A 19,127-nucleotide genomic window follows, 5' to 3' on the forward strand; every position below is an offset into this window, starting at 1 on the left:
GTGTGTTTCAAATACTCTGTGCTCTGGGCTTGAGCAACTGGAGAGTTCGAATGAATGACTGTTAAGTCTCTGCCTGTCTTTCTCTGTGGTCTAGGATATCCGAAATCAGCGTAGATACCGTCAGAGAAGAAAGGCAGAGCTGGTGAAGCTGCAGCAGACATACAGTGCCTTGAACTCCAAAGCTACTTTTTATGGGGAACAAGTGGATTATTACAAAAGCTACATCAAAACCTGCTTGGATAACCTGGCCAGCAAGGGCAAGTAAGTATCTTGGAACCATGCCGTGGCCCTAGAAGTGCTTCTTACAGAAAGCATGTGTAGGTTGTTGCTAAGAAGAATCATAATGCCGTCTGCTCAAAGCTCCTCGGCCAACCTCTTTACCACAGCAATAGTTCTAGGGAAAGGGTCTCAGCAGTAGTGGGAAAATATGGGAAGAGGGCAGTGCTGTGAATGGGGTCGAAAAGACATACTTGAAAGAATTTTGGTCCCTCTGGGAGAGGGGAGTGTGGAGAGTCCAGTTGGAATGAAGCACATTGCCTAGGTAATGCATGTGCTGCTTGGTCCGTCTGTCCTGTTGTCATTTCCAGGAGCAGAGAATACAAATAACATAGTTACCTATTATGGAAAGCATTGGTCACGAATTGTCCTCTTTTTATCCTGAATGGAGTCAGTTGTTGTAGTGCAAGACAGTTCAGATTTTCCTGAAAAGAAAATGTGTCGTCTTCCCCAGTGAGATGCTGGAAGAGCAGCTGCTAGTGAAAATTGAGGCAAGAAAGTTCTTGAGTATAGAATCATAGAATCGTTTTGGTTGGAAAAGACCTTTAAGATCATCAGGTACAACCATAAACCCAGCACTGCCAAGTCCTCCACTAAACCGTGTCCCTAAGCACCATATCTATACCTCCAGGGATGGTGACTCCACCGCTTTCCTGGGCAGCCTGTTCCAATGTTTGTCAACCCTTCTGGTGAAGAAATTTTTCCTGATCTCCAATCTAAACCTCCCTGGCACAACTTGAGGCCATTTCCTCTTGCCCTGTCTCTTGTTACTTGGGAGAAGAGACCGACCCCCACCTCGCTACACCCTCCTTTCAGGCAGTTGTAGACAGCGAGAAGGTCTCCCCTCAGCCTTCTTTTTTCCAGTCTAAACCACCCCAGTTCCCTCAGCTGCTCCTCATCAGACTTTTTCTCCAGACCCTTCACCAGCTTCGTTGCCCTTCTCTGGACTCACTCCAGCACCTCAAGGTCTTTCTTGTAGTGAGGGCCCCAAAACTGCACCCAGGATTCGAGGTGCAACCTCACCAGTGCCGAGTACAGGGGAACGATCCCTGCCCTAGTCCTGCTGGCCACGCTAGTGCTGATACAGGCCAAGATGCTCTTGGCATTCTTGACCACCTGGGCACACTGCTGGCTCATATTCAGCTGGCCATCGACCAGCACCCCCAGGCCCTTTTCCACCAGGCACTTTCCAGCCACTCTTCCCCCAGCCTGTAGCGGTGCGTGGGGCTGTTGTGGCCCAAGTGCAGGACCCGACACTTGGCCGTGTTGAACCTCATACAGTGGCCTTGGCACCTCGATCCAGCCTGTCCCGATCCCTCTGCAGAGCCTTCCTCCCTCCAGCAGATCAACACTCCTGCCCAGCTTGGTGTCACCTGCGAACTCACTGAGGGTGCACTCGATCCACTCGTCCAGATTGTTGATAAAGATATTGAACAGAACTGGCCCTAATACTGAGTCCTGGGGAACACCACTTGTGACTGGCCGCCAATGGGATTTAACTCTCTTCCCCACAACTCTTTCGGCCCGGCCATCCAGCCAGTTTTTTTACCCAGCGAAGTGTACACCCATCCAAGCCGTGAGCAGCCAGTTTCTCCAGGAGAATGATGTGGGAGACGGTGTCAAAGGCTTTACTAAAGTCTAGGCAGACAAGATCCACAGGCTTTCCCTCATTCAATAGGTGGGTTACCTTGTCATAGGAGATCAGGTTAGTCAAGCAGGACCTGCCTTTCGTAAGCCCATGCTGACTGCGCCTGATCGCCTGCTTGTCCTGTACGTGCCACGTGTTGGCACTCAAAATGATCTGCTCCATAACCTTCCCTGGTACCAAGGTCAGACTGACAGGCCTGTAGTTCTCCAGATCCTCCTTCTGGCCCTTCTTGTAGATGGGCGTCACGTTTGCTAACCTCCAGTCAGCTGGGACCTCCCTGGTTAACCAGAAAGTAATCTCAGCCTTCTCCATGTCCGTTGTCACCAGATCCCCTTTTGCCTAATGATAGATGGTACTGCTATGAAGTACCATGTGGGGGTTTTGTTGTGGGTTGTTTTGTTTTTTTTTTTTTTCTTCTCCTGTAGCATAAGAGTTATTGGTAAATAGTAGAAAATCAAAGATCTGGTCTGAGCTACAAGTGCTTTGTAGATAAACTCACTTGTAGAAATACATCATCTACCAGCTGCGTTAGTCACAGCTGGTTAGCTATCCCATCATCCAAAAAAGATTAAATGTTTGCTGTCTGAAATCTCTTTACTTGTTTGACTGATCTTGTTTGGGTGTGGTTGTTTTTGTTCCCCCCCCCTACCCCAGAGTCTCTAAGAAACCTCGGGAGGTGAAAGGCAAAAACAGTAAAAAGATTTCTCTGAAATACACAGCAGCCCGACTACATGAGAAGGGAGTGCTTTTAGAGATTGAGGACCTGCAAGGTAACCAGTGAGTATCTTTTTAAAACTCTTTAGAGCTGAATACCTTTATCGGAGGAAGGTGAAAACAGGTATGTTGAATTCTTGTCTCTTTCTTCGACTAGTCTAGGTGCTGGCAATTGAGGAACAGAAGCTCTGAAATTTGTTTGAGGTCGTGACAGATTGTCTTGCGGTTTTGTTCTTGGAATTTAGCATTGTTGGTAGACTTGGCTATTACAGCTGAAGAAATTGTTTTGTCTATCTAGGCTAGCATCCCTAGGGCCAAGAAAGCTTGCATAGTGATCACTTTTTTTCCTGGTTGAAGTGAAGCAGGTCTTTGAGAAGTTTTAAACAGGACATCCTCTTCCACCCACCCCTTCCCTGTCACCCCCACAGTCATGGAACGGTACCTCCTAGGGTGAATTGCTACTATGGTTAATAGCTCTCACTGTTGAAAAATCAACTTAATGCTAGCTTGAGTTTGTCCTGCTGCAGTTGGCTAGCCTTGAGAACTTGGTATATCTTCTGTGGAATATAGAGAAGCTGCCTGTTACTGGAATTTTTTTTTCAACGCTGAATCGTATTTTGTACTTTGTACGCTAAATGAGGCACGGATGTGCAGTACTAAAGTAGACTGTTTAGACTGCATGGGCTGAATTACCATATTTGCTACTACGCTTGTGTGAAGATGTGATCTACTGGACATAGAATCTGTTAGGCTTCTGTTCATTGTTGCATTGAGTCTGGTCAGCTTTTTACAGTCTCATTCCAAATGGGGTATAGAATAGAGCTAAGAATAGAATTCGTAGAAATTTATCTTCAGATTTAATCTCGTATATTCTCTCCCTGTTTCAGTAGGAATGACATGTTCAGTAATGAACTGTGGTTTTTCTTTTCTCAAATTTCGTAGGTTTAAAAATGTGATATTTGAAATCAGTCCAACAGAAGAAGTAGGAGATTTCGAGGTAAAAGCAAAATTCATGGGGGTACAGATGGAAACCTTTATGTTACATTATCAGGTAAGAACTGTCCTATTTAATAGTGGCATATAAGTTCCTCTTGCCAGACTCTTAATCAAAATAATAATGACGTTTTCTGCCTGAGTCGTCTGAAAAATGCTCTCAGAACAACTCATTTGTTGCAGATGAAACAGATGCAATGCAAATGGGGGATTCAGACTACTTTTGTTCCTTTACTAGTGAAAGCCTGATGTTGGTCTGTGTTCTTAGTCACGCTTCCATGTACACACACAAAACAGACGCGTGCATTTTCAACAGCTTCCAGCTGCAGCAGAGAGATCAGGAGTTTGTGGCAGCTGTCAGCTGGGCTTGGGTGCGGTGGCTTCAGCCGGTCATCATGTGTTGGTATTCTTTCTGCCACCCTACACTTAACGGTTTCTTTAGCCATACAGTTCTTAGGAGTCCTCAACCTTTACCTAGGCCAGGCTACTGGAACAGGCATACTGACTGACCTGTTCCCAAACGGTTCCTGTCCTTCCTCCCGTGCCAGGACTGTTACGCCTGGTGTCTCTGTCCCCTTCTTCCGCTTCTGTCCACCCCCCACCCAACTTGGGTGTCATTAGGTTTGTTAGGCATGGATGCCTGAGGTGTCTAGCTCATATGCAGGAGCACCTTGCAATGCGGTAAGTCCGTGCCACCTGACTGGCTGCTGGAAGGGACAGCTGCCTCACGCATGCTGTTTGTGTGCTCTGAGGACTCCCCTAGTCCATTCTGGCCCTAATCTCTCAGAGCTGGTCACGAACTTCTTGGTTCGTGGGGCTACCCAAGGTCACTCACTCCTCAGGCACGTATGTTTCTATACCACTACGCCTTTGTAGCACTGATCTGCAGAAAAGGCAGGTGTTCTTAGAGCACAGCAAGGAGGGAACTGCCGTTGGTATTACAAGTATAGCATTAACAGTGGCATCAGTTAAAAAGACTTGCATTGCCATTGCCAGCATTTTTACACAAAACAGCAGAAATAGCTTTATGATTGTTTACTCCAGCGTCACCCAGGCTGGACAGCTGCAGGAGCCAGATTCAGATTTTGGAACGCACACGTTTCCCTGCAGTAGCACTGCCTGAGCGCCTTCTCCAATAAGTGTTGTTCAAGAGTGGCTCGCTGGAAGAAATTAATTGCTGAGGTAAATCAGTGCAGGGACTCCTGTTGCTCTGTCAGGTGCATTGCTGACAAGAGCAATGTGTAACACTTCCTGCATAAACACCCGAGAGACTGAATCGGTATCGTGTACGTAGTCCTAACAGAGATGCCATTTCTTTCTCTGTCCTAGATTGCAGTGCTCTAAACCACCTCACCGAGACCTGTGGCAACTAAGATTTTTAGAAAGTGACATTGTGGAATGTTGTAGTGTTTCATGGGTACATAATATAATTAGGCACACAGAAGACCCTTTCTAAACGTTACAGCAACTTTATGGCTACTGTGCAAGTGAAAAGCCTGGAGATGGCTAGATATGAAATTTGGCTTTCTTAGAATGGTCTTCTATTTCTGCCATCCTTACATAATTTTTTTTAAATAAACGCAGATTAAAAAATTAAGATCTTAAGTACCTTAGAGCAACTTTATTTTTCATGCAATATGAGCAGATCTTTAAGAAGTCTCTTGTTTTTCTATCTTATGCCATGTACTTGATACATAGATAGATACTCCTCAAAAACCTACTGTGCCACAGGGTCTTATATCTTCTCTACAAGCTCTTGAGGATTCCACGCTCATAAAGGTATTCTCTTTGGCAGGATCTCTTGCAGCTGCAGTATGAAGGCGTTGCAGTCATGAAGTTGTTTGACAGAGCAAAAGTGAATGTCAACCTTCTGATCTTTCTTCTGAATAAGAAATTTTATGGGAAGTAACCGACCTCTACCAGCAAATCTGTGAAAGGGGAGATGAATAGAAACCTGCACATACAAGTTTTAGTGATGTAGCTATGTATCAGTATATGCCCATGCTGTGCTAAAATATATCAAATGTATCATGAAGGAGGACTAAGAACCTCTTGTGAGTTGACAACCCTGATTGAGTCTGCAGGGAGTTGGTTTCTTGTTTATTTATGATCTTTGTCTTCAACTTCAAAGGTCCCCTGGAAAGCAGTTAATTTAGAATGTATTTTTACATGGCACTGGGGATTAAACTAATATTAGAGTATACTTAGGGCATCCAGATGCTTTATTTGCCTAGTTGTGTGCTTCGTGAAGCTTGAATTCTTGTTGCCTGTGCAAAGAGAAAGGTGGCACTGTACAGCGGTTGGTTTGCCTCTTCCTGAAAGCAAAAAGGGGTTGCAGATGGCATTCGGACTCCAATTGTTCTCTGACAGCAATGACCAACATAAAAAATGGTCAAGGTCCAGGTTCCCCATTTGTTTGCAAGGTTGCGGTGGTGGCGGCAGCCAATTCCCAAGGTGGAACTGCTGTGGTCTGGGGAATCAGTAAGCGTCGTAGACGGTTGCTGAACTACTCGTCATTATGTACTATAGCCATGTAGAACAGCTTTAGTGTCTCATTTTTCTTGATTTGTTTCTGTTTATCACACTGTAATAATTTACAGATGGCCCCGTAAATAGAGGGACCGTGGAATGTATTCACTAGTGCTTACAGATGAAAAGAAGCCTTTTGGGGAAGGGGATGGAAACCTAAAAAAATTCTTGAGACATGTTAACTTTTATTGTTGCTTGCAAAGCATTTGAAATGTAAAAATGACTTCTTTTTCCAGTTTAGAGCAGTGTTCTATATATCTGTATCTGATGCAATAAATGTTAGGCTATACCTGCAGACTTGTCAAAGGAAGACGACTGTCTTAAAATAGGTTAGCTTTTAAAAAGTTAAATTTTTCTAGCTATACTCAAGTTCCAGTTCCTTTTACTATTTTTTTCACCATGGTGGTGGTGCTGGCTGTTCTGCTATATCCAATAAAAATGCAGAGACTCTTTAAAAAAAAAATCTGACCTTTAAATTCATCGGTTGCTTCAGCTCTCCCCCGTTTTTTTTCTTAACTTTTTTTTTTTAAAAAGGGATGTATCTTAATTGCAAATTTCAAGTTATTCATAGGTCATGTGTGGTGTTTGTTCAGATTACTGAGTTTAATTGAACTGCTTTATCTCTGATCTACACTGAGCTAGTTATTTCAGCTTAGATTTTTTTTCTCATGAAAGACACTCATAGTATTTGAAACAGCTACATCCCTGAGGATAACTTTTCTGCAGTCCTCTTGGAAGCAAATATTTATTTCAATCTGCTGGTGTCTAGACTGTATTTAAACATATTTTAATATTCGTGCATGCACGGTCCAACCCAATAACAAAAACAACTTACCAAACCCAAGAAAGATCTTTATGGTCCAGATCATCTGAAACAAGAGATACCTCAGAACTGGATTTCCACTGAAATCTGACGAAGACTCTACACTGCCCTGGTGAGGCCACACCTGGAGTAACTGGGTGCAGTTCTGGGCCCCCCAGTTCAAGACAGACCAGGAACTACTGGAGAGAGTCCAGCGGAGGGAACGGAGATGGTCAGAGGGCTGGAGCATCTCCCTTATGAGGAGAGGCTGAGGGAGCTGGGGCTGTTCAGCTGGAGAAGAGCAGACTGAGGGGGGATCTTATCGATGCTCACAGATACCTCAGGGGCGGGTGTCAAGGGGAGGGGGCCAGACTCTTCTCAGTGGTGCCCAGTGACAGGACAAGGGGCAACCGGCACAAGCTGAAACATGGGAAGTTCCATCTGAATATGAGGAGGAACTTCTTTGCTGTGAGGGTGCCAGAGCTCCGGGACAGTCTGCCCAGGGAGGGGGGGAGTCTCCTTCTCTGGAGATACTCAAACCCGCCTGGATGCGACGTGCGACGTGCTCTGGGTGACCCTGCTTGGGCAGGGGTGGGACAGGATGATCTCCAGAGGCCCCTTCCAACCCCAACCAGGCTGGGATTCTGTGAAGAGGTCTGAAATGGGATAAAGGTCTTGCCTTGTTTTTTGTGGGGGTTTTTGGTTTGGTTTGGTTGTTTTTTTTCCTGCCTCTGAATTTGCTATATTGTAGAAAGACTTAAAAAATTAATTCCTTTGATTTGGGGATGATGAGAATAACGGTAGAGCATTATAAAATGATTGTTAGGAAAATGCAGCTGTACTCCACAAGCTCCCAAGCCACAGGGATTGATCATCCCCCCCCCCGCCCTTTTTTCTTTTTTTTAAATTAATTCTTTTCAATGTCTGCCAAATAAATTTCAACTATAACCCAGGCGATTCAGGGACAAGGTGATGAGGTATTAGAGGCCTGTATAGTACCCATGGGGAAAGCATCCTTACTATGTGATTCACAATAATTCCCTTGTTGCCTACACCTATTGAAAAAACAGGGTTTTGGCAAAAATTGAAAAGCAGCGGAACAAATTGGTTCTTTGAAAATAATCTGTAAAAGGGGAAAGAGTCTACTCATTTTAGCCGAGCAACAGTATGGAACTGTGGAGGTCTTTTTTTAAAGGAAAAGCTTTATTAAAAGATTCAATCTCAGCACTTAATTATATGTATTTTATAATTTACTGGTGATTTAGCTTTGCTTACTCCATTACACCACTGTATTTACCATGGGAGTAGCTGCAATTACAACGTGCATCTTCTTTCTTTCCTGGTAATATTTGCCTTTGTAACTCGTGTCTAAGTAAAAAGTCGTTTGTCCCCACAGGTGTTGTGTGAACTCCTGACTGCAGGCAGCAGCCACGAACGCGCAGCCGGGCCCCGGCCGCTGCCGTGGGTGAGCACGGTCAGGCTGTGCCAGCACTGGGGAAACAGCCGTGACTCCGGAGGGCTCCCCCCTCCTCAGTCCTGGCCTGTCGCCTGCCTGTGGGGACGGCCGCGGTGGGAGGAAACATGGTGGATGACACGACACAGCTAGGGTGGAGGTGGGGGCCTCTGGACATGACCACACGCCCTCCACCCTGGGGACCTCCCTGTGGCCATGTAGCACCCAAAGGGACCCGTGTCTCCCCCCCTTCTAGAATGCTCTAGTCCCCTCCTAGTAGGATGAGCACAAGTCAGCCCTCGATGCTGTCTTACTCTCAGTTAACAGAAATGTCTTTTGATTCAGCTAGTGTAAATAGCAAGGCCCTCAGAGATGCTCCTGCAACCTGCTTGGCCTCCCACAAGCCCTGCACTGCACTGGGCTTCTCCTTGCATTTGCTGTGGGCTCTGCGGTGTCCTCTTGGGCCCCAGCTACCACCAGACCCTGCCCCAGAGCCAGCAAACACTGCCCCACAATTCTGACCGGCCACCAGACCCTGCCTGAGTGCCCCCAAAGACCTCTAAGCCTGCCCCCAGGGCCCTGAAGTACCCCAAACCATGCCTCAGGGCCTCCGGTGCCCACTTCCAAACATCCCCAAAACCCACCCAAGAGCCCCAAACATCCCAAGATCCTTCCCCATAGCTGAAACCAACACCCAAACCACCCCTGCCCTGCAGCCCTCAGCCCCTGCCCCACGGCTGGCACCCATGAGAGCTTTCAGCAAGCTGCTTTCAGGATCTGGGGTGGACCTCTGCTTTGCCAGCAGAGCTGGTTGTCCCCAATGTGTTGTGTAACACCCCAGCCTCTTCTCTTCCTGAAAGCATAATCGTGTGTTTCTGTGCACTTACTATTAAATGATACTGTAGAAATAATTTTGTACTAAAAGAGCAAAGAAGGTGTTCGTAGGAGTTCAGGTGTCCGGAAGAAAGAGACTTTGTTTTTGTGATAAAAGCTTTATGCTTTTTCAGTCAGTAAGTTTTTAAAATATCTTATAGTAGTACTCGAAAACCTTGCAGAGACACTGGCGTCTGTACTAGAAGAGAGCCAGGTCTCAGAAGAGACGTGGACAAAACAGGACGAATCGGCATCGCTTCGGTGTGTTTTCCAGGCTTCCCCGAGAAGCGTTAACGGCCTCGTGACTAGTGACAGCGAGTCCCGATGCGGTTTTGGTGTGTTAGTGTGTCAGTAGCGTCCCTTTTCCTTAACCTGTGGTGTGTCATTTTTGACTTGAGCTGGAGAGAGATTTTTCTGGAGTGGAAATCTTTCTCATTCAAAGAAGTTGCGTTTTATGAACATCCCATCAGAGTGGATCTTCAGAGATCATGTACTTGGCAGTAGAAGTCATCAGGAACGAGACTTTTCACTCTTAAAGAAAAAAAAAAAGAAAAAGAAAAATGTTGATTTCCTTCCAAAGACCAAATACAGCACATCTTCCGAAAGTGCATGGCACCTCAGTTGTAGCAGCCGAGAGAGCACAAAAACACGTTCCTCTGCGTGCTTCCGTACAGCCGAAAGCGTTGGCGAATCGGCTGGTCCTTTTTGGTAGCCTTAGGTATTGCAGCACTGGGGATTTTTTTTTTCTTTTTAGACAGTAAAACCATACAGGGGATCTCATCTCACTGATTTTTCTATCATAAATGAAACTTTTAAAAAAACAGTCAAAACGGTAGAATTTACAAGATGCCTTGCATTGCTTAAACCGTAAGTGCCAAATAGCTGTAGCAGACGATTTATAGGCTGTGTTTAAGCAGTCAGGTATTTGTTCTAACTGTGTCAGGAGCGAGGCAGCTGAATGTTACGAGGCTTTTTCCCCGACACTTTCACAGAGCGCCCTGAAGTACTTTATTCCCGTGTCGCTTTCGGTGGCGCCTTTCCCTGGCAGTTCGGTAGCGTCTCTGGCGGGCGGTGGAGCTGGCCAGAAGTGCCTCCTAACGGTGTAACAGACAAAAAAAAACCCCAGTCGAGTTGTAACTGCATATTGTGAAGATAGGCGATTTAATGGGATCTGTTCACAGCTATGCAAGTGAAGGTAGTGCAAAAGGAAAAGGAAATACTTTTCTGGTATAAATATTTGAATTCAATTTCTAGAAACGTACGCATGCCTTTTTAGCACAAAGTGAGTTACTGAGATTTGTTCTTTATTTTTCACTTTCAAGTTTTACACGTCACTTTCAGCTTTATTGACCAAGCGAGCAAGATGCGCAGCAGCAGCATGAGGGCCGTAGCTGTTGGGGTGAATCTGTAAGCGTAGATTCTGGTTACAGTATGGCCTCATCTTGCAGCCACACAGGGTTATCTCCCTGTAGCAGTGCAGCGAGGAAGGGACGAGATGTTTTCCAGCAGCAGCGAGTGTCGCTTGTATGTTAGGAATGTGTTGAAAACGGCGTCCGCAAGTCTCGATGCCGAAGTTAAGCGTTCAAACCGCTCGGGCTTTTAAAGGATGCGTTGTATTTCGAGCTGACCTGTTTACCTAGAGTCCTCCTCTTGCTCAACTGCTCTCCCGGCTCTTGTTCTGACTGCTTTCGTCTTCTTTCGTCCGTGCTGCTGTTTGAACATGCCGGGGTGTAATTTGGGATTTCTCTTTTTCAGCTGCGCTGTCATAAGCGTGTCGTGAGGCTCAGCGGCTACCCCCGGCGCAGGTTTGCCTGCAGGTCGTTGAGCGTTTGCGAGGGTGAGGGGCCAGCGCCGTGTGTGGACTCTCGTGGCTGTGGGTGCAGCGGGTGCCCCTCAGGGGTGGCAGCGAGGGGCATGTGGTGGTGGAGGGGGTGTCCGGGGCCAAGAGGGGCTGGGGCATCGGTGGCCCTGGGGAGCCCGTCCCGGCTTGGGGTGGGGGGGGACACACGTGGCAGAGCGAGAGCCGCAGCCCCATCCTCTGGCCCTGTGCCGTGGGGCAGCTGCCAGGCTGCGGGACAGGGGCCGGGGGGGGTGGGGTGGCGGACGTTTGTGGTGGGGCTACCTTCCCTTTATTTTTCTAGCAGAGCTCCCCTTTTTTTGTGGAGGGGGAGTGTAGACACGTAAATGGCCTTCCTAAAGTAAGGAGGTGGGGGGTCAGGGCTGTTACCCTCCTTTAGTGCCCTTTTTTTGGGGTGAACAAAAAGCGGGGAGACGCCTGGGTGGTGCTGACGTCGTTCGGGGCACCTGAATGACACCGAAGCGGGGGCAAGGATGCAGTGGAGGAGCAGGTAGGTGGGGCGGGGGTGTGTGTGTGTGTGGGGGGGGGGGGGGTCCCCCAAAGCAGAGGGTGTCACGGCGTAAAAATAGCGACAATTGGTGGGAGAAGCGAGGGAATGGCGCCCCCTGGGGGCCCGGGTGTGGTACTGCGGGTGGGGAGCCGCGCATGCGCGCTGGGGGGCTCTGGCCGCGCTCGGTGCCGCAGCCGTCGCTTTTTACATTTGTCCATCCCCGTTTTAGTTTTCGGGGCCTACTTTTTAATTTTCTCCTTTTCTTAATCGCGGCTGTTTTTAAGAATGTCTCTCGGCGGCTGCGTTTTAGTTCGCCGCCGCTGGTTTTGGCGAGGGAGCGGTGCTTAAACGGGGCGCGGGCGGGACATGGTCGGTGTCCCCTGGGCAACCGCGCCTGCGCAGTGGCCGGCTCTTTGCCGCCGTCCGTGCCGGGAGTGGGCGTGGCCGTGCCCCTGCAGGGGGCGTGGTCACCCGCAGAACCCCGCCCCGAGGGGAGGGACTGGGCGTGGTCTCGTGCGCAACCCCGCCCCTAGGGGGCGGGACGGGGAAGGCGTGGTCTCCCGCGGAACCCCGCCCTGGGGGCGGGACGGGGCGTGGTTTCATGCGCGACTCCGCCCCGAGGGGCAGGATATGGGCGGGGGCCCCTGGAAAGCCGCGCATGCGCATTGGAGGGGCGCTCTGGCGGCCCCTTGTGCTGCCGCCCTGTGGTCAAATTTCGGTACTGCAGCCACCACTTTTCAGCTTTTTTTTTTTTTTTTTTTTTTCCCCCTCCGTGTTTTTTTTTTTTTTTTCTCCGCAGGTCCCGGCGCGGCGGGGGTGGGTCCCGGCGCGGTTCACGGCGGGGCGGCGGCTACCGGAGCGGAGGCTCCCGGGGCGGCGCGGCGCCGTTCCCGGCGGTAGGTCCCGGCGTGGCGCGGCTGCGGCTGCCGGGGCGGCGCGGCACGCCGGTCCCGGCGCAGCTTCCCGGAGCGGCGGGGGCGGCTCTCGGGGCGGCGCGGTGCCGGTCCCGGCGGCAGGTCCCGGCTCGGCGTGGTGGCGGTTCCCGCGCGGCTCCCGGCGGGGGGGGGCCGCGGCGGGGGCGGGTCGCGGCGCCGCGCGGGGCGGGGCGGGGGTGGGGGGGGCGGGCGGGTCCTGGCGCGGCTTCCGGCAGAGCGGCGGCTTCCGGCGCGGCTTCTGACGTGACTTCCGTCGCGGTTTCTGTCGCGGCGCCGGTCCCGGTCCTGGTCCCGGTCCCGGCGGTAGGTCCCGGCGTGGCGCGGCTGCGGCTGCTGGGGCGGCGCGGTGCCGGTCCCGGCGGCAGGTCCCGGCTCGGCGCGGCGGCGGTTCCCGCGCGGCTCCCGGCGGGGTGGGAGGGGACGGGTCGCGGCGCCGGGCGGGTCCTGGTGCCCGCACGGGGTGGTGGGGGGGAAAGAGCCCCGGCTGCTGCCGCCGGCTGGTCCGTGGGGACGGGCGGGTCCGCGCTCCCGGGTCGGCTGGGCCCGGCTCCCCGCCGGGGACTTTTCGGCCTCGGGGGGGTTCGGGGGGCGGGCGCGGCGGTGCAGGAGATGGTGGAGAAGTAAAGCCTGCGAGAGCGCTAATAAAGTGCCGGCCGGGCTGCGGTGGTGCCGCCCCGCAGGGGCACGGGGCCGGGCCCTGCGTGGTTCCCGAGCGCTCCCCAAAACTGTCCGTGGGGGCGCAGGGCTGCGGGGCGGCTGCAGCCCCCCCCCCAGCCCTCGGCGTCGCACGTGGGGGCTGCAGGGGGGGTCAGAAAGCAGGCGGGGTGAGCTGCTTTGGGGCCCCAATAACGGAGGCCAGGTGTTGTGTTCCTGGGGCTCGAGAACAGGCTCCCGCGGCCGCTTCGGGGGGCTCAGAAGCAGACGTGAGTGGTGCGTTTTTCGGGAGCTGACAGAGGGGACTCGCTGGTGTGGTTTTGGGGTCGGCAGCAGAGGCCGAGCGCTGCGTTTTGGGGCTCGAGAGCAGGCTCGGCAGCTGTGTTTTTGGGCTCCGCCGTGGGCACTCCGTGAGCTGGTTCGGGGGCCAAAAGCAGAAGGCAGATGGGCCGTTTGTGCGGGGGAGCGCGAGGGCGTCGGGGGCCGTGTGGGAAAGCGGCGGGTGGGCAGGGTGCGTGGACGTTGCCTGGAGGCAGGGGTCTGGTCCCGTCGGAGCCCGAAGTTCGGGAGGCCGGCACGCAGCGGGCCGGCTGAGCTGAACGTCCGAGGTGGTCTCCGGGGGCCAGGGTGCTTTTCAGACCCTGTGCGCCCTCTTTGAGTCTCGCTCTTCTTTGCGCTCCGCTTTAGAACGGATATTAACTAAACCATAATGCAAACTAATCCATATTTATATGACGTACAGCTATGAGGTTTTATAGGAAAAGTGCCGATGTGACAGCGATTGATTTCGGACCTTGCCGCAGCCGGGCTGAAGGAGAAGGAGCCGAAGCGAAGCGGGGCTTCAGTGCGGAGCTGGAGCTTTGATTAGCTGGAACCGGAGGGAGCGGGAGCCGGAACGAGACGGGGGGGCGTCCGCCATCCAGAGCGAGCAGCGGGGAGGTGAGTTGCCCTCCTGCCAGCAGGGAGCCCAGCCTCTTCCCTCGGGGACCGAATCCGCGCCTCCGTCTGCGCGGAGGGTCTCTTGCGGTCCCCTTCCCGAGGGCAGAAGCGAGGCAGGGGTCCCTGGCTGTGCCGGGGCAGCCCCGCTGCGAGGGGGCTCGGGCGAGGCGGCAGCACGCGGCGGCGGCGGCTCCCCGGTACCTGGCAAAGGGGAGAGAATCCGTCCGGTGGGAGCTCCCGGGGCGCGCGGCCTGGCCCTGCACGGCCCCTCTGGCAGAATCCTCCCCTGTTGCTTCGCCGTCGGCTGGGTGTGACAAACGGGTTCATTTTCTGCCGCCTTTTTTTTTTCCCCAGGGTCGCCTTCTGCGTCACGTGAAGAAAATCCTGCACGGTCGGTTCCGCTTGCTGCTCGGGTAATGGCACGTACGGGGCCGGGGGAGCGGGGAGAGACGTTAGCGAGGTCAAGGACCCTCCAGGTACTCCACGTCAAAGCCAGAGAAAAGGCAAACTCGCCGCCAGCACAGAAAAGCTGGTGAAAAGCTGCGGTTAACAGAGCACGCCTCGTTCCTGAAGCGGTGCCTCGGTAGTCACGAACGTTTTCCTTTCCGCTCAAAGAAGGAACTTTCACCCCGGATAAATGAAGGGCTGCCCGCTACGTTCTTTAGGGTCAAGTGTTTGTCTTCTGTTTGTTCCCGCTGATTTTATGGGCGAGTTGGCAATAGCCTTTTAGAAGCACGACTAGATTTTGAGTTACCTGTGGGGTCAGTAGAGTTAACTCTTGAGCACCTAGATGCCAGTAGAAACGTAATGAATGAAACATGGTGGAAACTAGTGTTTCAACTGGATTTTTATTCCGTTTTTGTTGTTTTATTCCTGTTTTTTTTGCACAGAAGCGGTTTCCAAGGACAGACAGGTAGCTGCGCCATAAGGAAAACATTCGCCTCGGGACGTACGGAGTGAGGAGCGGTGTCCTAGAGTCCCATCTGGGGTGCCAAATTCCATTAAAGAAAATTGACAGAGTCCCCGGGTCTCTAGGTTTGCTGATTCTTCATTGAAGCAGCTCGGAGCTGGACCACCACCGCAGTGAGTGAATGGTACCTGACTCAAATTCACTGTCAGTTTAGATAGAAACTAATAAGTAATTACATCACAAACTTCTCACGAGCTTCTGTTAAAAATTCCGCTAACTATTTCAGTTGCTCTTTCATCTCTCTCTGTTGGCCCAAAAGGGAGCCCCAGTCAGGAAATCTCTATTTGAGATCTCTAGACTCTTCAGGGGGCCTCAGGTGTTGAGAAAAGAAGAAATTAAAAGGCAGTAGTAGGGCATCTGGCTGCTGAGAATTAGCAATGCAGAGGTATATGTGCACAAATGTGTGATATCTCAAAATGTCAGCTACCTCGATACAGGAATTGATATTTAGAGCCTGCCTCGAGAGTAACAGCACAGAAAAAGCTTTAGAAAGCGTTATCTTCTATCAGATCACTTTGTTCTGATAAAGCAAAAAAGAACATAAAGTGGTCATAAAGACCAGGCTTAAGTATGTTTTTAGTAAGGTGCTGTGTGGATCTGTAGATTGGATGTGATCTTTCACACGGGGGGCGGAAGGAAAATTTGCACTCCTTCATAAGAACCGTGGCAAAAGCTCGCTGCAGGTTTTTGCTATTTTTTATTATTATTATTATTATTATTATTATTATTATTATTATTATCATCATCTGAGTCACTTTCTTGCAACTGTTCAGTTTTGTAGAATATTTTTACTGGAATCCATGCATATGCTTATAGCTCTAAAAACTGTCTTGTTTAGTTTAAGTTCACTTCCTCCAGAGGAAGCTTACCTGCACAAATAGCAGTAATTCATACAAAAGCTCACAGGAACTGCCGAGGTGCACTGTCACGAGGAAATAGCTTGGCTGATCAAGGTGCGGAAGCTGCAGCCAAACAAATTCACCTTATTACGGCAGCTTTGCGTGTAGCAGAGAAATTTGACAGAAGAAGTTTTCTTCTTGTTCTTTACAGGCAGAAGAGATGTACGAGTCTCTTTCAGAGGAAGAAATGGAATTTTGGAGACGACTTGGAGCGGAACGACGAGGTGGGCGACGGCCGTTGGACAACAAGCCCCTACTCCCAAAAAGGTATTTCCTACCTCTTGTTCGGTGGTTCCATGAAAAATGCCATGGAGGACCTGAAGGACTTGCACCGAGAATTCAACGGCTGTGGGCTGCACCCAGAACCTCCTCCGCGGTGAAAAGGATTACTGAAAGCTGTAAACTTTGCCGACAATGTGCCACAACTAAGATTCGGCCACCTCAAGGTAAAAGACCACCCGCGGTGTTTCCTTTTCAAAGACTGCAAGTTGATTATGCTGAAATGCTGAAAGCAATGGGGTCTTCGTTCTTGTTAGTGATTGTAGATCAATCGTCAGGATGGGTAGAAGCCTTCCCAGCCAGAAGGAACGATTCAAAAAACTGTAGTGAAAGCTTTGCTAAAAGGATTAACACCCCGATACGGAGTTCCTGAAGTAATTGACTCAGATAGAGGAGCTCATTTTTCGGCGGCGATTCTGTTAGAAGTGTACAATGCCTTGGGAGTCACGGGGAAGTTGCATACACCCTATCACCCCGAGTCCTGTGGACAGGTAGAGAGAATGAATGGGACCATAAAGGAAAAGATTGTTCAAGTGTGTAAAACAACAGGATTGAAATGACCAGAGGTTTTGAATTTGGTTCTATGGGACATTCGGAACACACCCAGAAAACCTGTTGGGTTATCACCAGCAGAAGTATTGTTTGGGCGAGTTTTGGCTGTTCCAGGCACTTATTTGCCAGCAAAAACAAGTTTATTGGATGGAGATGAACGAGTGACACAATATATACTGTACTTACAAAATTCTTTGAAATGCGAAAGCATGCATATTGGTATCGAGGTGGATCTCCTGAGATACAAGTACATAATATTCAACCAGGAAACAAAATATTGATAAAAAATTTTAAGAAGAAAAATAGATTTGAACCAAAATGGGAAGGACCTTATGTTGAACTTTTAACTTCTTTTTTATGCTGTCAAAGTTGCAGGGAAAGAAACCTGGATCCATCATTCTCATGTCCGCAAGGAACCTAAGGAAAAATGAAATATTTTAGTTTGTTCTTTTTTCTTCCTTCTGTAAATGTTGCTCTTTCACCTTGTGTAAGATTTGCTATTTGTTACCAAGATTCCAATACCAATGCCTCTCGTGTGCTTTATAATAATTATTCTTGGTGATCTGCAGGCTTCTTTATAGCAATTCAGACAAAGACTGGGGAACTCATTTTTACATCTAGCTATCCAAAGATTGAGCCCAGAGGAATTATTTATCAATTTGGAAAAAAGCAATAGTAAATATATCTGGGGAAATAGAAAAATTAGCCAATGCCTCAATGCACGGATTTCTGACATTGCAAAAGGAAATTACAGAGCTTTCTAAAATCACAATTCAAAATAGAATGGCTCTAGATATGATATTAGCCTCACAAGGAGGAGTGTGTACAGTTTTAAATGTCAGTTGCTGTATGTACACAGACTGATCCGGAGAACTGCTCACAGATGTGCACAAAATTTGGGAAGTGAGTTCTGTGATGCAAAAGGTAGAAAGGGACGACACCTCGTGGGGATTTACTGAAACACTCTCTTGGCTCACATCTTGGTTCCCAGACTTGGCCTTATGGATAAAGAAGCTGATTGTAATTGCCTCGCTTATAATTATTGTCCTTGTGATTGTACTAGTGTTGGGACAGTGCTGTGTGAGATGGTTTTATTCCTTTGCTTCAAAAATAGAATCATCATGGAGATACAAATAATTGCAGGGATGCAATAAAAAACAAAAGGAGGGAATTGTTACAGAAATTTTCACATAATTAATGTAAAAGTTCTTATGAGTTAGGGAGACAAGGATCAATAAGGGTGAAATAGAATGAAGAATAGAATAATTAATATAAGCCTATCTGAATAAACACAGGTGGGCTTTCACAATCCATGAATATTGTTCTCAAAGCTCCTTGTGTAACCCTGACCTAGGACTGAACAAATCATCAATCAAAGCTTAATGAGTAGCTAAGCAGGAGTAGGCCTAGAAGTATTACCTTCTGATGATTTTAGTAAAGGGGATGTATGGTTAACCTTTTCTTTACCTTAAAAGAAATATAGGACACTTAGAAATAAAAATTAGTATAGATAAGGTTTTAAACATAACTTCAGTTGTTTTTAAGGTTGAATGTTTAGGAGGCACTGGCGGTGGGAACCGGACTCTGGTCAACCTGGATCAGGATGGGACGCTGATCATGGCAAGAACATTAAGGACGCCGATCACAGCAAGAACATCGAGGACGGGGTGTCGACCGGAGTCGGAGTGGAACCAGAACATAAAGATCAGTTAACCAATGGAAAAGAATGGACTTTTGTGGACTCTTGACGAAGGAAGAAAGAGGAATTGAAATAGTTAGCGGATTATTAACAGAAGCTTATGAAATGTTTATGATGTAATTGATTATTAGTTTCTATATAAACCAGTAGTGAATTTGAGTCAGGTACCATTCACTGCGGTGGTGGTCCAACTCTGAGTTGTTAATAAAACCAGCAAACCCAGAGACCCGGACTCTGCCAATTTTCTTTAACACAAGGACGCAGCGGAGCGGCAGGTAAGTGAGGCACGGGGGGGTCCCCCAAGGAAGGGGGTGTCAGAGCGTAAAACCGCGCGACAATCGGTGGGAGAGGTGAGGCCGTGGCGCCCCCGCGCGTCGGGAGGGCGGTAGTGCAGCTCGGGGGCCGCGCATGCGCAGCGGAGGGGCGCCCCGGCCGCGCTGGGTGCAGCAGCGGTCGCTTTTTACGTTTTTTTCTCGATCTCCCTTTTAGTTCTCGGGAGCTATTTTTTTAATTTTCTCCTTTTCTTAGTCACGGTCGCTTTTAAAAAAGTGTCTCCGAGGCTGC

General features: G+C 49.5%; 1 protein-coding gene and 1 long non-coding RNA gene across 9 annotated transcripts in view; both read left to right on the forward strand.

Annotated features, from left to right (window-relative positions):
• IQGAP1 (IQ motif containing GTPase activating protein 1) overlaps positions 1-8,357 on the forward strand; it is a 73,281-nt gene extending 64,924 nt beyond the window's left edge. For both annotated transcript variants that reach the window (XM_068409881.1, XM_068409882.1), the window contains exons 35-38: positions 95-261; positions 2,579-2,701; positions 3,581-3,689; positions 5,427-8,357. In XM_068409881.1, the coding sequence (XP_068265982.1) occupies positions 95-261; positions 2,579-2,701; positions 3,581-3,689; positions 5,427-5,540 (513 nt within the window). In that variant the 3' untranslated portion in view covers positions 5,541-8,357. The remainder of the gene's footprint in view (positions 1-94; positions 262-2,578; positions 2,702-3,580; positions 3,690-5,426) is intronic.
• A 4,484-nt stretch (positions 8,358-12,841) lies between these two features.
• On the forward strand, positions 12,842-18,787 carry LOC137668851 (uncharacterized). 7 transcript variants are annotated; one of them, XR_011048999.1, is made up of 5 exons: positions 12,842-12,874; positions 13,968-14,164; positions 14,519-14,925; positions 15,055-15,247; positions 16,185-18,787. It is a non-coding gene; the product is annotated as an uncharacterized lncRNA (long non-coding RNA). The 7 variants fall into 7 exon arrangements; XR_011049003.1 differs by lacking the exon at positions 12,842-12,874 and having other exon boundaries at positions 13,763-14,164; positions 16,185-16,479; positions 16,570-18,787; XR_011049000.1 differs by lacking the exon at positions 12,842-12,874 and having other exon boundaries at positions 13,763-14,164; positions 15,055-15,258.
• Positions 18,788-19,127: the final 340 nt, after the last annotated feature.

Source organism: Nyctibius grandis, chromosome 11 (genome assembly GCF_013368605.1).
Source record: "Nyctibius grandis isolate bNycGra1 chromosome 11, bNycGra1.pri, whole genome shotgun sequence".
In the NCBI taxonomy this organism is placed as follows: domain Eukaryota; kingdom Metazoa; phylum Chordata; class Aves; order Nyctibiiformes; family Nyctibiidae; genus Nyctibius; species Nyctibius grandis.